We start from the raw sequence: 13081 nt of genomic DNA on the forward strand, positions 1-13081 counted from the left end.
GAGTAAATATATCTATGTGGTAGATTTGATAGATTTCTTCTCAAAATTCCTTTTTACACTAAGTTTTACAACTGTTGTTACTTTTATAGTAAATACTGTTATTTTGTACCATGCCTTATCGAGTTCACCTTAACCTCAGTGCAAGGTTATCTCCTAACACTTGCACGTTACTTGACTCATGTAGATAACTTCTGCGACCTTTCCTTCTACTACTGGTAGAACAATTATAACAATATTGTCATTTTTTGTTTCAGATGAGGTGTGGTGGGGGGAGGGGGAGCCGCCGGCTTGACGCCCCTGTTAGCCCTAGTACCATCAAGCCGTCATGCCAGGCGGAAGGAGGGGTCTTGTCGCTCCCCAGAACACCTTCCTCGAAAATATCATCAGAAGGTCAAGCTCACAACGTAAGTAAATGTTTTATTTTAAATTGACCTGTGGGGAGAGAACGAAATTGTTTATTTTGAAAGCTAAGGGTTGACCAAAGGCGGATTTCCGAGGGTGTATCTTGGGCAAACAGACTGCCCCCGCGTGTTTGTTCTTCGACCTTTGTGCCACGGCCCCTTTATCGGCAAGCTCTCCGCCCTCCAAATCCTCTTCGGACGTAATTTCGTCGTTCATAAATGTCGTACTATCGCCTGGGCTGTACAACGATCCCACCACAGAGGCAAATTATTTATTTGTCTATTATGATCGCAATTTATAGCCAAAATAGAGGATAAACTATTCGACGTAAAAAACAGATCTTCTTGGTGACCAACTAAATAAAACAAATTTGAACAGAGCTAATTTTTAATTAAAATGCAAACAAAAAAGAAAACGATTGCATTGAGGTTTGCAGATGTTGCAAAATGCACCTGTTGCTTGATGGAGTACGACTAGCTACGACCCTGAATGGCCAAGCAGACAACTTTTGGCATTTCGATTGGTTCATTAGGTGGTCTCTCTAAATAGCTTTTATAATATGTATTAATGAAACAATATTCATAATAAGGATATTGAACTGCGCTGCAAAATAATAGTTGACAAATCAACTGGGCAACTTTTTCTTCTCAAACAGTAACCTCCAACTTGACCTATCGTGACTTAGATCCATTCGAACATCACTCCTTATCTCAACCGACAACCTTTACAATTTTCCCCCTTTTTGCCATATTGTCAAATATCGTATAATCAGGATTCCATTCTCAATGAAGTGGCCAAGGGGAGCTGTTAGTGAAGTAAGTATTTCTGTAAATATTATATTAATCCATACATGTATTTAGTAGACATTATTGACCGATTAATTGTTATAATTAATTATACTTTTTATCTAAGGTCTTGGTTGAAATGAAAAAAAACTTTTTTATGTATATTTTTATACTTTTTTATTTTTCCAAAAAGTCTTCTTTAAAATAAGGTTAGTCCAAGAGACAAATGGTTTTGATTTAAACAATAAAAACCACAATATAAAAAATTAAGTTCCCTCATTCCCCAATGTCAACACGAAACATTTAAAAAGCATAAATTCAAAAATTCTAACCCCACAAAATACCAACCTTGATATAAAATATTTCCATGAATTGTGTGAATGTAATTGGGTTGTAATCAAAGCCATGTATCTCTTGAACTAACCCTATTTTAATGAAAATCATTTTTAGAAAAATTAAAAAAAGGGGTAAAAATATATATAAATAATCTACAGGCGTGGAGTCTTACAAAAATATAAATACCTATGAATAAAAAGCAAGTGTCAGGAGTGGGTTTCGAGCGCACGACCTTCGGCTGAATACCCCGCTGTTCTAACCACTTGAGCTATCCTGACTTTTTCATTTCAACCAAGACCATAAGTATAATTTTATTAACATAATTTATTCGGTAATTAAAACTTGATAAGTGAACATGACTTCAAGAAAAAAAATAAGATAATTTAGGACTGGCAAAATTAAAAATCTGATAGAACTTTTTATAATACAAAAAAATATAATATAACTTTGAATAATCAATTGGGAGGGGCGTCGGTGGCCGCGACGGTTTAGGCGTTGACACGGCGCACATCACTGTGTAAAGGTCCCGGGTTCGAATCCAGCTGCCTTGCATTCGAACCCGACATATATATTACACAGGGCGGGCGACCAGGACCCGAGGGGGTAAAAGCCAGAGTAGACCCGTACCCCATCCCTAAAAGGTCCGGGACCTGGTCGGCTCACGAGTCCTGCATAAACCTTTTGGACCTATTCACAAACCCCAGGATTGTGGACCATTTTATCCTGGGGAGTGTTTTGGTTATNCCTATTGATCTTCTCCTGCTGAACATTATCAGTTCCAGTTTAGCAGGATTTATCGAAAGACCTTTGTCGCTACACCATCTGGTTAGCAACCCCATCGCCTCCTTCGAACCCGACATACTTACAAATGGGATTTTTTTTCAAAAACACCGGCACCCCGATGGCTGATATAACCTCTGCTGTTGGGAACCCTCGTAACAAAAAAATAAATTGGGGGGGAAGAGAGAGAGAGAGAAGGAGAGAAGGAGAAAAGAGAGAGAGAGAGAGAGAGAGAGAGAGAGAGAGAGAGTGAGAAGGAAAAAAGGTAGAGATTGTATATAAAACATTTGTCGTTAGAAAATAATCGTTAAAAAATGTATGGCATTAGCATATGTATTTGTTTGAATTTACAAGTTTTCATCCGAAGGACTGATTTAAAAACTTGTTTACAATTTCAGACGTAATACTTACTTCTTCGTTTTTCTTTATCAACTTGACAACCGATGCTTCGATGTTGATGACGTTGTGAAATAATTAGCTTTTCCCCATGCCACACATGTTTAATTTACATTGGATTAAAGGCTGAGCCGGATATTAACGAACAAGAACCGGTTCGCAATACAAGAGGTTATAATTTATGATGTAGTTTTCACGGAAACAAGCGTCAACATCACGTTGCAAATTTTCAATCTATTGTAAGCCAGGGTGGTATTTTTCCCCCTACTATTAACACTACCCAACATACAATAATTTATTCCACAATTCCTGAGATAGCCGGATTTCTTGATTGAACAGACTTTTTTCTTTATAGTTATATTTTTGCGAGCGATGATATTTATAACTAATAATGTCTTAATAGGAATATAATTTCCAAAGAAACAATCACTTTCTAATTCAACATAATTAATTGAAGTAATGCTTTTTTGAGCTAATTAATTGTTGAAAGACAAAAAAGAAGCTATTAATTATTGATAAAAGTTAAATCAAATGAACTTTTTTTTATATAACGCATTGGATAAAACGTAAACCTTGTTCAATTTTTAATAAGCATACCAAATTTTGTGACGATTTCACGAACGGAGGGTAGACATTTCAGAGAATTTTTAGAAATGTTACTTCCAAAAAATAAATTAAGAAAAAGTTTAATCCAATAAGCTGTCGGCCCAGATCTCAATCTTCCAGACTTGAATTTTCGTGTTTTTTAGTACATATCGTTAATTTTGCTTGAATTTATATCCAGTAATCCAAGCATGCTTTATTTATATATTTATTTCAGTTCGGATTGAAATCGTATCGAATGCACGTTTTATTTCCCTGGGGCTGTGCATGATCTACAGTTGCTCTCTTATATTGGTTTAACTAGCCTTTGCAAAGGAGCGATTGTGATCAATTATTGTTTATTTATGCGACTGATACAGACAGAATTGAAAGTTGTTCTGCTTGTATAAACCCGATCGTTTAATTTTTTGAAAGAAATATGTGGCGTTTAGTGACCGTTAGCCAGGGATTATTTGGTGATGGTGAGGTGCGGTCTGGTGTGACGTAGGTTTTAGAAAAACATTTGCTTTATCATGCCAACGTTTCGATCTTTATTGAGATCATCTTCAGGGCTCAAAGTGTTTGTTTTCCGTGAAGATGTGTCATTCTTGTGTGTCGTGTGACCAAATGTCGATCCCCAAAAAATCTTTTTTTAGATTTGTTTCCTTTTTATTGTTTAATTTTGTTTTTATGTTTTACTTTAAAGCTGTCTTATTGGGCAAGGTTTTTTTTATTCTAACAGAAACGACGAAACCAACAAAGAAAAATATGTAACTGAAACAGATTTGTGAAAATTAGTCCATTTAAAGTATTAATTTTTAACTGCAATCCACAAGTTTCAGACATTCAAACCACAGTTCTGGTAGGATTCGTATTTTATAAAATTGTGCAAATTCTATAAACATGATTAATAGAAACCTTAAATATAATCTTTGTTTAAAGTGTAAGGAAGGAACAATGTATTTTTTCATGCGGATTACAAGACTTCCAAGGACCTTCGTGCTTTTCCAAGTAATTCCAGCCATACTTTTTTCTTCTTTCTGTCCTAATCTTTACAGATGTCATATTTAACAACTCAGTTAAACTTTCCCGTGACAACTTATCTAACAACTTTCCTAAAGCCTTAAGCCTCACGTCGATCATCCGTAGAATGATTTAAAAGACGTCGTCGCTGAAATAAATTTTTTAAAACTTTAGTGGGTTACACTTAAAACAAATTGTACTCATCATACTTTTAAACGATGTCCTCGCTTACGTTGACGTCTATTTGCACTTACATCGAACTACATCAATATGATTTTTTTTTATTTGAACGTGAACCTACCCAAACGTATTGCACGTACAATTAATACAAATTAATCTTTTGATATCCTTGCTCAGACGAGCAATCCAATTAAGTAATTAAGCCAATAAATATGTTTTTCGTTTCTTAAATTAAAAAAAGAAGATATAAACGAGTTAGTTTCTCACATGTATTTGTTAATAAGGTAATAAGAAAATATGAAAAAAATCACCTGTAATTAACGTTAATAAATAATTCAAATTATTAAGTTATAATAAATCGTTATTAGTTTTTATATGTTATACAAAATATTTGTATGTTTCGAAAAAATAGTTGTTACCTATAAAATATAATCTTGGGGATCAAAAGCTTGCAAATCCAATGAGAGAAATCTTGAGATAATATCTTGTCGTATTTGCATTGCATGGAGATGTATCGATGATTCCAAAACGCTGCATGTGTACCATACATGGATCGTGCACAGAATATGAGCCAGTCGGAAGTTGATAGATATTTTCAGCTCTGCTCTATTTTCAGAGGTGGAACAAAATTAGATTTTGTAGCCATTGTGGTAATTTTCATTCTGTTCTTACCTGATCCTAATTTTTTTTTAAAGAAGCGGGTTCTTTAATAGTAATTTCAGAACTTTAACACCAGGCAATTCTACAAACAAATTATTTTCTGCTTCCTAGCCATCCTCCTTTATTTTCCATATTTACTCGATTAAACTCTCATGATTGGTGGATTTTTGAAGCGCAATGAAATATGGATGTTATTTGAAACTTAATTTCTTCACCATCACTCTTACTCTCTTCCTTTTTCGCATTTTCTTTCAGGAGGGTTTTGCCAACTCAAGCCTCTTCAGAAAAATCGGCTTGATTATTGCTGCAATGTTTGTACTTTTCAGTGTGTATTATTTTGTTTTCCTGGTACACTATTAATGCTCATCCGACTTGCTCTGTGATTAGTGACCGTTAATCGATAATTATTCAGAAATCGTGAGATGCGCACCAGACCGCATACAAACAATGTTGTTTTTTATTAGTCTCTTTTGTTTTGCTAATATCCTGAAGCATGCAAGAGCGAAACTAGTTGTAAAATTCAAAGTAGATATCCTGTATCCTTCCCTTGCCATATATTTTTCGAGTTATACATACACAAATCTTACACTTAAAAAAAATTCTATTAACTGTCGTTTCATTAATATGTAAATGCATAACTATGCAACCTAGCAGTTTTATGAGGCCGATGTTATTGATCAGCAAATTTTTAATTTAGAAAGGGTATTAAGAAACAGATTTGACTTTCCTTAGGTCTTCACATACATTGACTTTTGTAGAAAAATTAAGAAGAGTGATACAGTTAACAATTTAAAAATTGTTGATAGACACGTTAAAAAAAAAACAAAAAAAAACATTTTTTTCTTGTAAAATTAAATTATTCAAAAGAAAGGAGAGCCAACCTTGTTCATGATAAATTCACTAATTTCGTGGTCCGCTTGACCAATTAATTAAGGTTTTTATTTGAGATGAAAAATGGCAAAAAGGAAGGAAAACTCATAAGGTGGGGTTGAGATAGGAAGTTATCTAGCCTATCTTATATCTAGCCGAAGGTCGTGGATTCGAATCCCGCTCGTGCCATTAACTTTTTTTCATCTCAACTAAAAACCTTAATTACTTGTTCATGGTGTAAAATGCAAAGATTGTACTCTTTCGTTTGACTTAGAGTGTAACAATATACAAATTATGGAAAATGAACGTCGATTGGGTAGGAGATTATAAAAAGAAACTACATATTTAATCAAAAAAGATAAGAGGGTATCATATGGTATGGTAAAAAAGGATACTAGGAAGTGGGGTTTGTGCTCCCTAGGCATGGCAGCCTTCTGTCTTATTGTACCTTCCTAGTTCCTTAGTTCAGTGCTATAGGCTCAATCCTTCTTCTTAGAAGTATCAGGTTGACTGTCGCTGGTACAATTTCATTCTCTAAGTTTTTTCGGATGTTAGGTTAAATCTCCATTGAGCTGTTGCTTTGCATGAAGATGATATGGGTGGCTGTTTCCTCCTCCTCATTACATAATCTGCAAATGGGATCATTTTGGTGAGGATGTTTCATAAGTTTACTGTGACTAGCGCCTCTAGTCAATTTATCCACTTCTCCATTAGTTTTGTTTGGGTCCTGCGATAGAGGATTCTATATTTGTTTCTGTTATCCCAAGTATAGGTTCGGGGCCTATGTATGGTCGCAGATCCTCCTCTGGTCAGGCTGTCTCATTACCCAAAATTTCCCTGTGCCCTGGCACCCAAGATATCAGGTTGTTGTATTTCCCCCGGTTTTGGAGATTTTGGATGCATTCACTGACTAATCTTGATGTGATTATTTTACACGCTAATGCCTTAATGGCTGCTTGGCTATCAGATCTTATGAGGATTTTTTTGCCAGTGTAACCTCTTTTATTATTTTCCAGGGCACAAGCATTGATGGCATGTATTTCTGCTTGAAAGACCGAATGCACTTCACTAATGAGTTTGATTGACCATGTTTTGGGCTTGTACAGAAAATGCCCGATTCGGTTCCTTCGTTTGTTTTGGGGCCATCTGTATACCATATCATTATATCTGATGCTGTCCTATATTCTTCCTCTCCTTTATAAGCCGTTGAGACTTTATAGGATGTTGTAAAGATTGTTTTCGGGATCATATAATCAGTCCCCATTTCTAAGAAATGGTGTCTGATTTTGTTGTTCTCATTGCCTCTGTGATATATAGACAAGAGGGAATGCAATTAACAAACGGATTGGAATAAGCGAGATATTATTTATTGTTACTTACTGGGAGCAACAAAACAATAAATACAACTGAGATAATATGATTAATAAAATTAATAATAATGGTAATTTATTTATGTATTAAATAGTGAGTGTTATGTATGCAATATTTATATTATCAAAAATTATTACTCTTCCATGAGATATTTATGAATAAATTTATTAACCCAAAATGTGAAAAAATAAAGTAAGGAAATAAAGATGAAAATTTAAAATATGGTGGCAATTGACCAGTTACACCTTTTTGGAGTCTGCTCTTCGGCCTTTATGCTTGATAGCGTCCTCCCACTGTTTACATTCATACGATCCTTACAAAATTTTCCACACTTATAAAAAAGGAAAAAAGAACAATACTAATAGTTATATTAATTAAGGTAGTAATACGTAAACATAGTAATATGTACAAACGATCCTCCCAATTTAACTGTTTTTTCCTTTTTATAATTTAGGACAACTAAAATTTGCAGTGTTTATTTTTTTAAATTTGACCTTTTAAAGCATTTAGTGAACAGAAAGGTTTTTATGATCTTAAAATAGGAGGTATTTGTTCATGGCGTGAGAAAGACGAAAAAGCTAAATTACCTTTTAAAAAAAACCTACCCTCTTATTTGGCTTTCCCATTCCTTTTCGGCTTCCAAGAGTAGGATTTTCTCTTATTCCACTTTAGACTTTCTCATTAAAAGGAGGTGGCTAAAGTGAAAATAAAAAAAAACCACCATGGAGTTTGTTCTTTTTTTTTGTCTAAATTAAGAACAGCTTTCACTGCACATTGTTTCATTTTTACCAAAATGAGACCAGTGTATTTGTAGCGGCAATCCCTTTTTCCCGACGATCGATCGCGTCATTATAAAGTTCCTGATCAGAAGTAACGACACGGAAAGCACCCAATTTTCCGACAATATCTAGTTAGAAAATGGTGTCAAGTTGCGAAACTTTTATCTCCCCTACCATATGAATAAGGTGTTAGCAAAGGTATTTTGCCAGCACATAGCGGTGCCAACAAAGTTGTAAGTAACAAGTTAGAACCTGTTCTTCGGCGGCCAAATTTTCAAAGTTTTTTAACTTCGTATCATTTGATGATCCAGATCGCCAAAGTACCAATACCTTAATACCATGAAAGGAGGAATACATACCTCAAATATATATATATGTATAAACACAACACCTCGTCTAACAGCATTCTGCATTATACAGGATGCTACAGGGTTAAATGTCAATCTTTTTAGGATTTAATAAATAAAACGTAGTTCAGTGCCACCCGAACGAAGTTTCTATCTTGACTTTTTCCTGAGATATTAATATTTTTGTGATTTTAATTTAAAATAATTTTTTTTTAACATAAAATTCCTCAACTTTAGCGTCATTAATCTGTGCGTAATTAAGCTGTGTCGGAAGCTAGTGCTGTACTCTTGATCGCTCGAATGTTGGACAACTCGTCAGAACATTTTTTTTCGTGATGTCCCCTCTGCAACGTTTGCACCTGGTTCTCGCTCCATGAGATATCCGTAGGTGAGCCTACTGCGTTCAATTCTCAATCGCGTCAGAACAATTTCTTTGATCCTCGAACGCAATCTAATAATTACATGTTCCAACAAATACCACATATAACAACATACGGCAAAACGGTGATTGTTGTCTAGATCCCCAGTCACGTAGGTCTGAATAGTAATAAAATGAAGATCTCTCTGTTGCTAAAAATATAATAAAAAACATAATTAAAAGAAAGTGACAGCGTCGATGAGCTAGAGCGGCCGCGTGTCTGCAATTTGACAACGTCCTTTATACAGGTTGTTACGGGGTGAAATGTCAATATTGCCAAGGTGGATTCACTAAATAAAACATAGTTCAGTGCCACCAGAGTGAGATTTCTATCTTCACACTTTTCTGAGATATTAACATTTTTGTGATTTCAGTATAAAATCTGATGCTTTCACATAAAAAGTAATTTCTCAACATTAGCAATATAAACAAAATACCAATCTGACCTTTATTCCGCAAACTATATTAAATTTTCCACAAGATAATAAAGTTTCCGTTGAAAAATTCGCTCTTCTGCACAATACCGGCTGAAAGAATGCCAAATGGCAAAACCCTTGACTTGTGACTCGTGTAATGTCTTTTCCATCAAATTTCACCAAATTTGCCTTATTTTATAAGAATTCCAAAGACATACTCACTTTTACATTTTTTAGAACTTTTCTTAGTGAAATCACTTTTGCAAGGTTAAACAAGTAACATCGAACGCAAAGAGAGCAGCAACCGAAGAACATTATGCATGTCATATTTTTAATAGAAACATTTATTAGTTGGTAACAAAAATCAAATCCATTTCCCTTCCTTCTTTCCCAATTTTCTCTGTGAGCTGTTCCTTCGATTCGATGGGTGTGCTGTACACTGCACTTTTCAGAGTTCCCCATTTGTAAAAATCTAATGGGGTCAAATCAGTGCTCTTCGCTGGCCATGCCACGAGAAGAATGTATCTAATTTTTAGTACCAACTAATAAATGTTTTTATTTAACATATGACATGGGTTGTTGCTTTCCTTGGGTTCAATACACTCTGTTCAACCTTGCACTAAGATTTCACAAAGAAAAGTTCTAAAAAATGTAAAAGTGTGTATATCCTTGGAACACTTATAAAATAAGGCATTACCAACCGCTAGGTCATTTCAGCCTCCAACGCAATCAGATCCAAATCCAAACCTATTCACTCGCTTAATCACTCTTAAATATATTCTTTCTTATTTACATACAATTCACTCAGTTGAGTGGTTGGTTACTCGATATTCCTATTCAATATCCATTATATAAATAACGTAATTGATGGTTGATGGGGTACTCAATATTCCGCCATCAGCCTTCTCACACTACACATTTTCGCCAATAAAAACATTCTTTCTCAACACACGCTAGGGACACAAAACTGTCAGAGTTATTATGGAATAAAGCAACCCTATTTCCTCCAAAAATCGGTACAGGGACCCAAATACCGCCGCGCTCAAGCACGATTCTCATACGCTCTCTATGTGATGCGGAATTACATCCTTATAATAGGTGTGACACATGGAACAAACTTTCTCTACATGCCGGACTCATAAGCGTGCTTTGGCTTGTACGACCTATTCTTCATCACGTGAAGATGAACCTCTTCGCCAGTCAGATCCTTCTAAGGCTACCTATCGGCAGTGCTCCTAATGCTAGAAGCGATTTGGCCCGCCTTTGAGCTAGTTAGGCTAAATTTCAGGCTTTATTTTAAGCAATAATGGTGAGAAAATATTTTTAGACAAATTAATATTCCAGTTGAGCAGTAGTATGGAATCAACCGTAGTACCAACGCTAGCATTTTGAACATCCTATCTGTACTTGACCACCTATGCTCTATATTTTCACCCCCATCATTTCTTAAATTTGTTCGATATACAAATAATTATTAATATTGCTATATAAATAATAAAAACATTTATTACTTTTGCTAATAAACGATTAGGTTTCGTGGTCCAATTTACCAAATAAATTCTTTTCAATTAATTAATCTTTAAGTAAGGTATTGGTTGAGGTAAAAAAGTCAGGGTCTCGAAGGGATTCGAACCCACGACTTTCGGCTCAATACGGCGCTGCTCTACCATTTCAGCTATCGTGACTTCGATCCACTCGGACACCAACTTCCCATCTCTACCTCACCTTTTCAAATTACCCTCCTTTTTGCCATTTTTCAACACATTTGTCACGAAATGTAATGGATTTAATAAGAAAATGAAGTATACCTTCACTAAAGCTCTCCGTGGCCATTTTATTTGTCGCCGAGAATCAAATAGATTACACGACATTTGAAAAATGGCAAAACTGAGGGAAAATTCAAAAGGTGGGATTGAGATTTTTATAAAAACTTATGAATTTTTGATCTCGTTTAATTTGGTTTACATTAAAATAGAAATGTTGTAATTAATATAACGACAAAATTACATATACTTAGTTTGAAATAAAGTACAAAAAATATAAGTGTCCTGTTCTGACGCTACTCGACGAAAATGGTGTAATTTTATGAGCAAAACCATGAAATAAATTGTTAAATTTTATGAGTAAAACTGTGTAATAAATTTTTACTTAAATTCATTATATCAAAAAATGGTGTTCCGGTGTTTTGATCAATTTTCTACCAAACAATTAAAATTAATTAATTTTAAAATAAAAACTAATTAATTTTTGATCTCGGTTAATTTGGTTTATATTAAAATAAGTATGTTGTAATTAATATAACGACAATAATACATGCAGTTTGAAATAAAAATATGTGTGTCCGGTTCTTTTATCTTCGGCTGTACGCGATGCTACTCGACGAAAATCTGGAGAGTGGGGATCGCAGAGCGTAGAGTAGGGTAGCGTTGCATAGCATCGGGCAGATGTGCACGGGGATAATACAATCTTATGGAAAATTGGACTTTGGATTTGCGTCGGGTAGCGTCGCATAGCGTTCGTTGTATCGGGTAAGTGTGTTCCCCGCTTAAGTGCTTCATGTATATGTTTTGTTAGTCGTTTTGAAATATTATGTAAATATATAATGTACTAAAATTTATTTAATGAAATGATAATTTTTTTAAAAAGAACGTGTAATATCGATGCTTATTATTTTACACCAAGTATAAAAATGAAATATTTTCATCATCGTCATAGTGTTTGACGATTAAATTAAATCCCTTTATAAAATCTGTTAAGTCATGGCAAAAAATTATATATTCATCGCTGAATATAGTTTAAATCTACAATTAAGGCTGTAATTTTAATTAATTGATTCGTTAATAAATATTAATTAAATACTAATATATTATTGATCCTGTTCACTTTGGTAAAATTGGAATTCTTCATGTTCATTCGGTTTTAATATCAAGAGAATAAATTAACGTCGTCCTCAGGAATCTTCGCAAGACCTCTTGAGCGGGCGATATAACGCCTCTTTCCATTAATGCGCCGGCAGGTTTGTATTATTAAATGAAGGTGTACCTGATGCGGGAAACCTGAGACCGCTTTCCTCTACTTAGCTTGTAAATTCCCTACGGACTTGTACATCAACATAATAACACAGACCCCATTTACCTCGAAAGGGCTAAATTCCAGGAGCAATTACCAAAGAAAAATTCAAAGGCAGACAAATTCCGTTTCACGGTCCGCCCGGTTTTGGCTAACTTTCTAAGCCTAACTTGGAGTTCCCTTTTCAAGTATAAAGCTCCATTCTTCCTTTTCATTTATCTTCATTGCTAAAAATCAGAAATGATCAAAGTGAGAGTTGATGGGGGCTTTGACACTATAAATCACATCGTGCTGTTTTGTAAATACAAAAAAAAACATTAAATCAATAAAAATAGCATTAAAACCTTATGTGAGGTTACTTTTAGCTAAAAAAATACAAAATCAGTTAGAAGATACATTTTTAGAGTCGATGATGGGTTTTGTCTCCGAGTCGGTGAAGTCATGTTGAACCACCCAGTTGGGTCACTTAGGGTCTGTCTCCCCCCCTCCCGGGATTTTGAATCCGGAGGAAGTTTCTCACTGAAGATGGCGTAAGGTCAAAACGCATTTGACAAACTCAAAAACACGCGAGTGGAGACAGACCTAGTAAGTGACCCTGTACCAATTCAACATGAGATACATTTTAACTAATTTTCGATGATTTTCTTGATTCTCTAAATCCTGACGG

General features: G+C 34.8%; 1 protein-coding gene across 5 annotated transcripts in view; it reads left to right on the forward strand.

Annotated features, from left to right (window-relative positions):
- The first annotated feature begins 254 nt into the window (after positions 1–254).
- The window catches only part of LOC106673020 (potassium voltage-gated channel protein eag), a 103389-nt gene continuing 90562 nt past the window's right edge, over positions 255–13081 (forward strand). For 4 of the 5 annotated variants that reach the window (XM_024228903.1, XM_024228905.1, XM_024228904.1 and 1 more), the window contains exon 1: positions 255–404. In XM_024228903.1, the coding sequence (XP_024084671.1) occupies positions 326–404 (79 nt within the window). In that variant the 5' untranslated portion in view covers positions 255–325. The remainder of the gene's footprint in view (positions 405–13081) is intronic. The other variant, XM_014404923.2, reaches the window with a different exon arrangement.

The sequence above is a fragment of the Cimex lectularius genome, unplaced genomic scaffold, assembly GCF_000648675.2.
Source record: "Cimex lectularius strain Harlan isolate CLEC.00 unplaced genomic scaffold, Clec_2.1 scaffold357, whole genome shotgun sequence".
Classification (NCBI taxonomy): Eukaryota; Metazoa; Arthropoda; class Insecta; order Hemiptera; family Cimicidae; genus Cimex; species Cimex lectularius.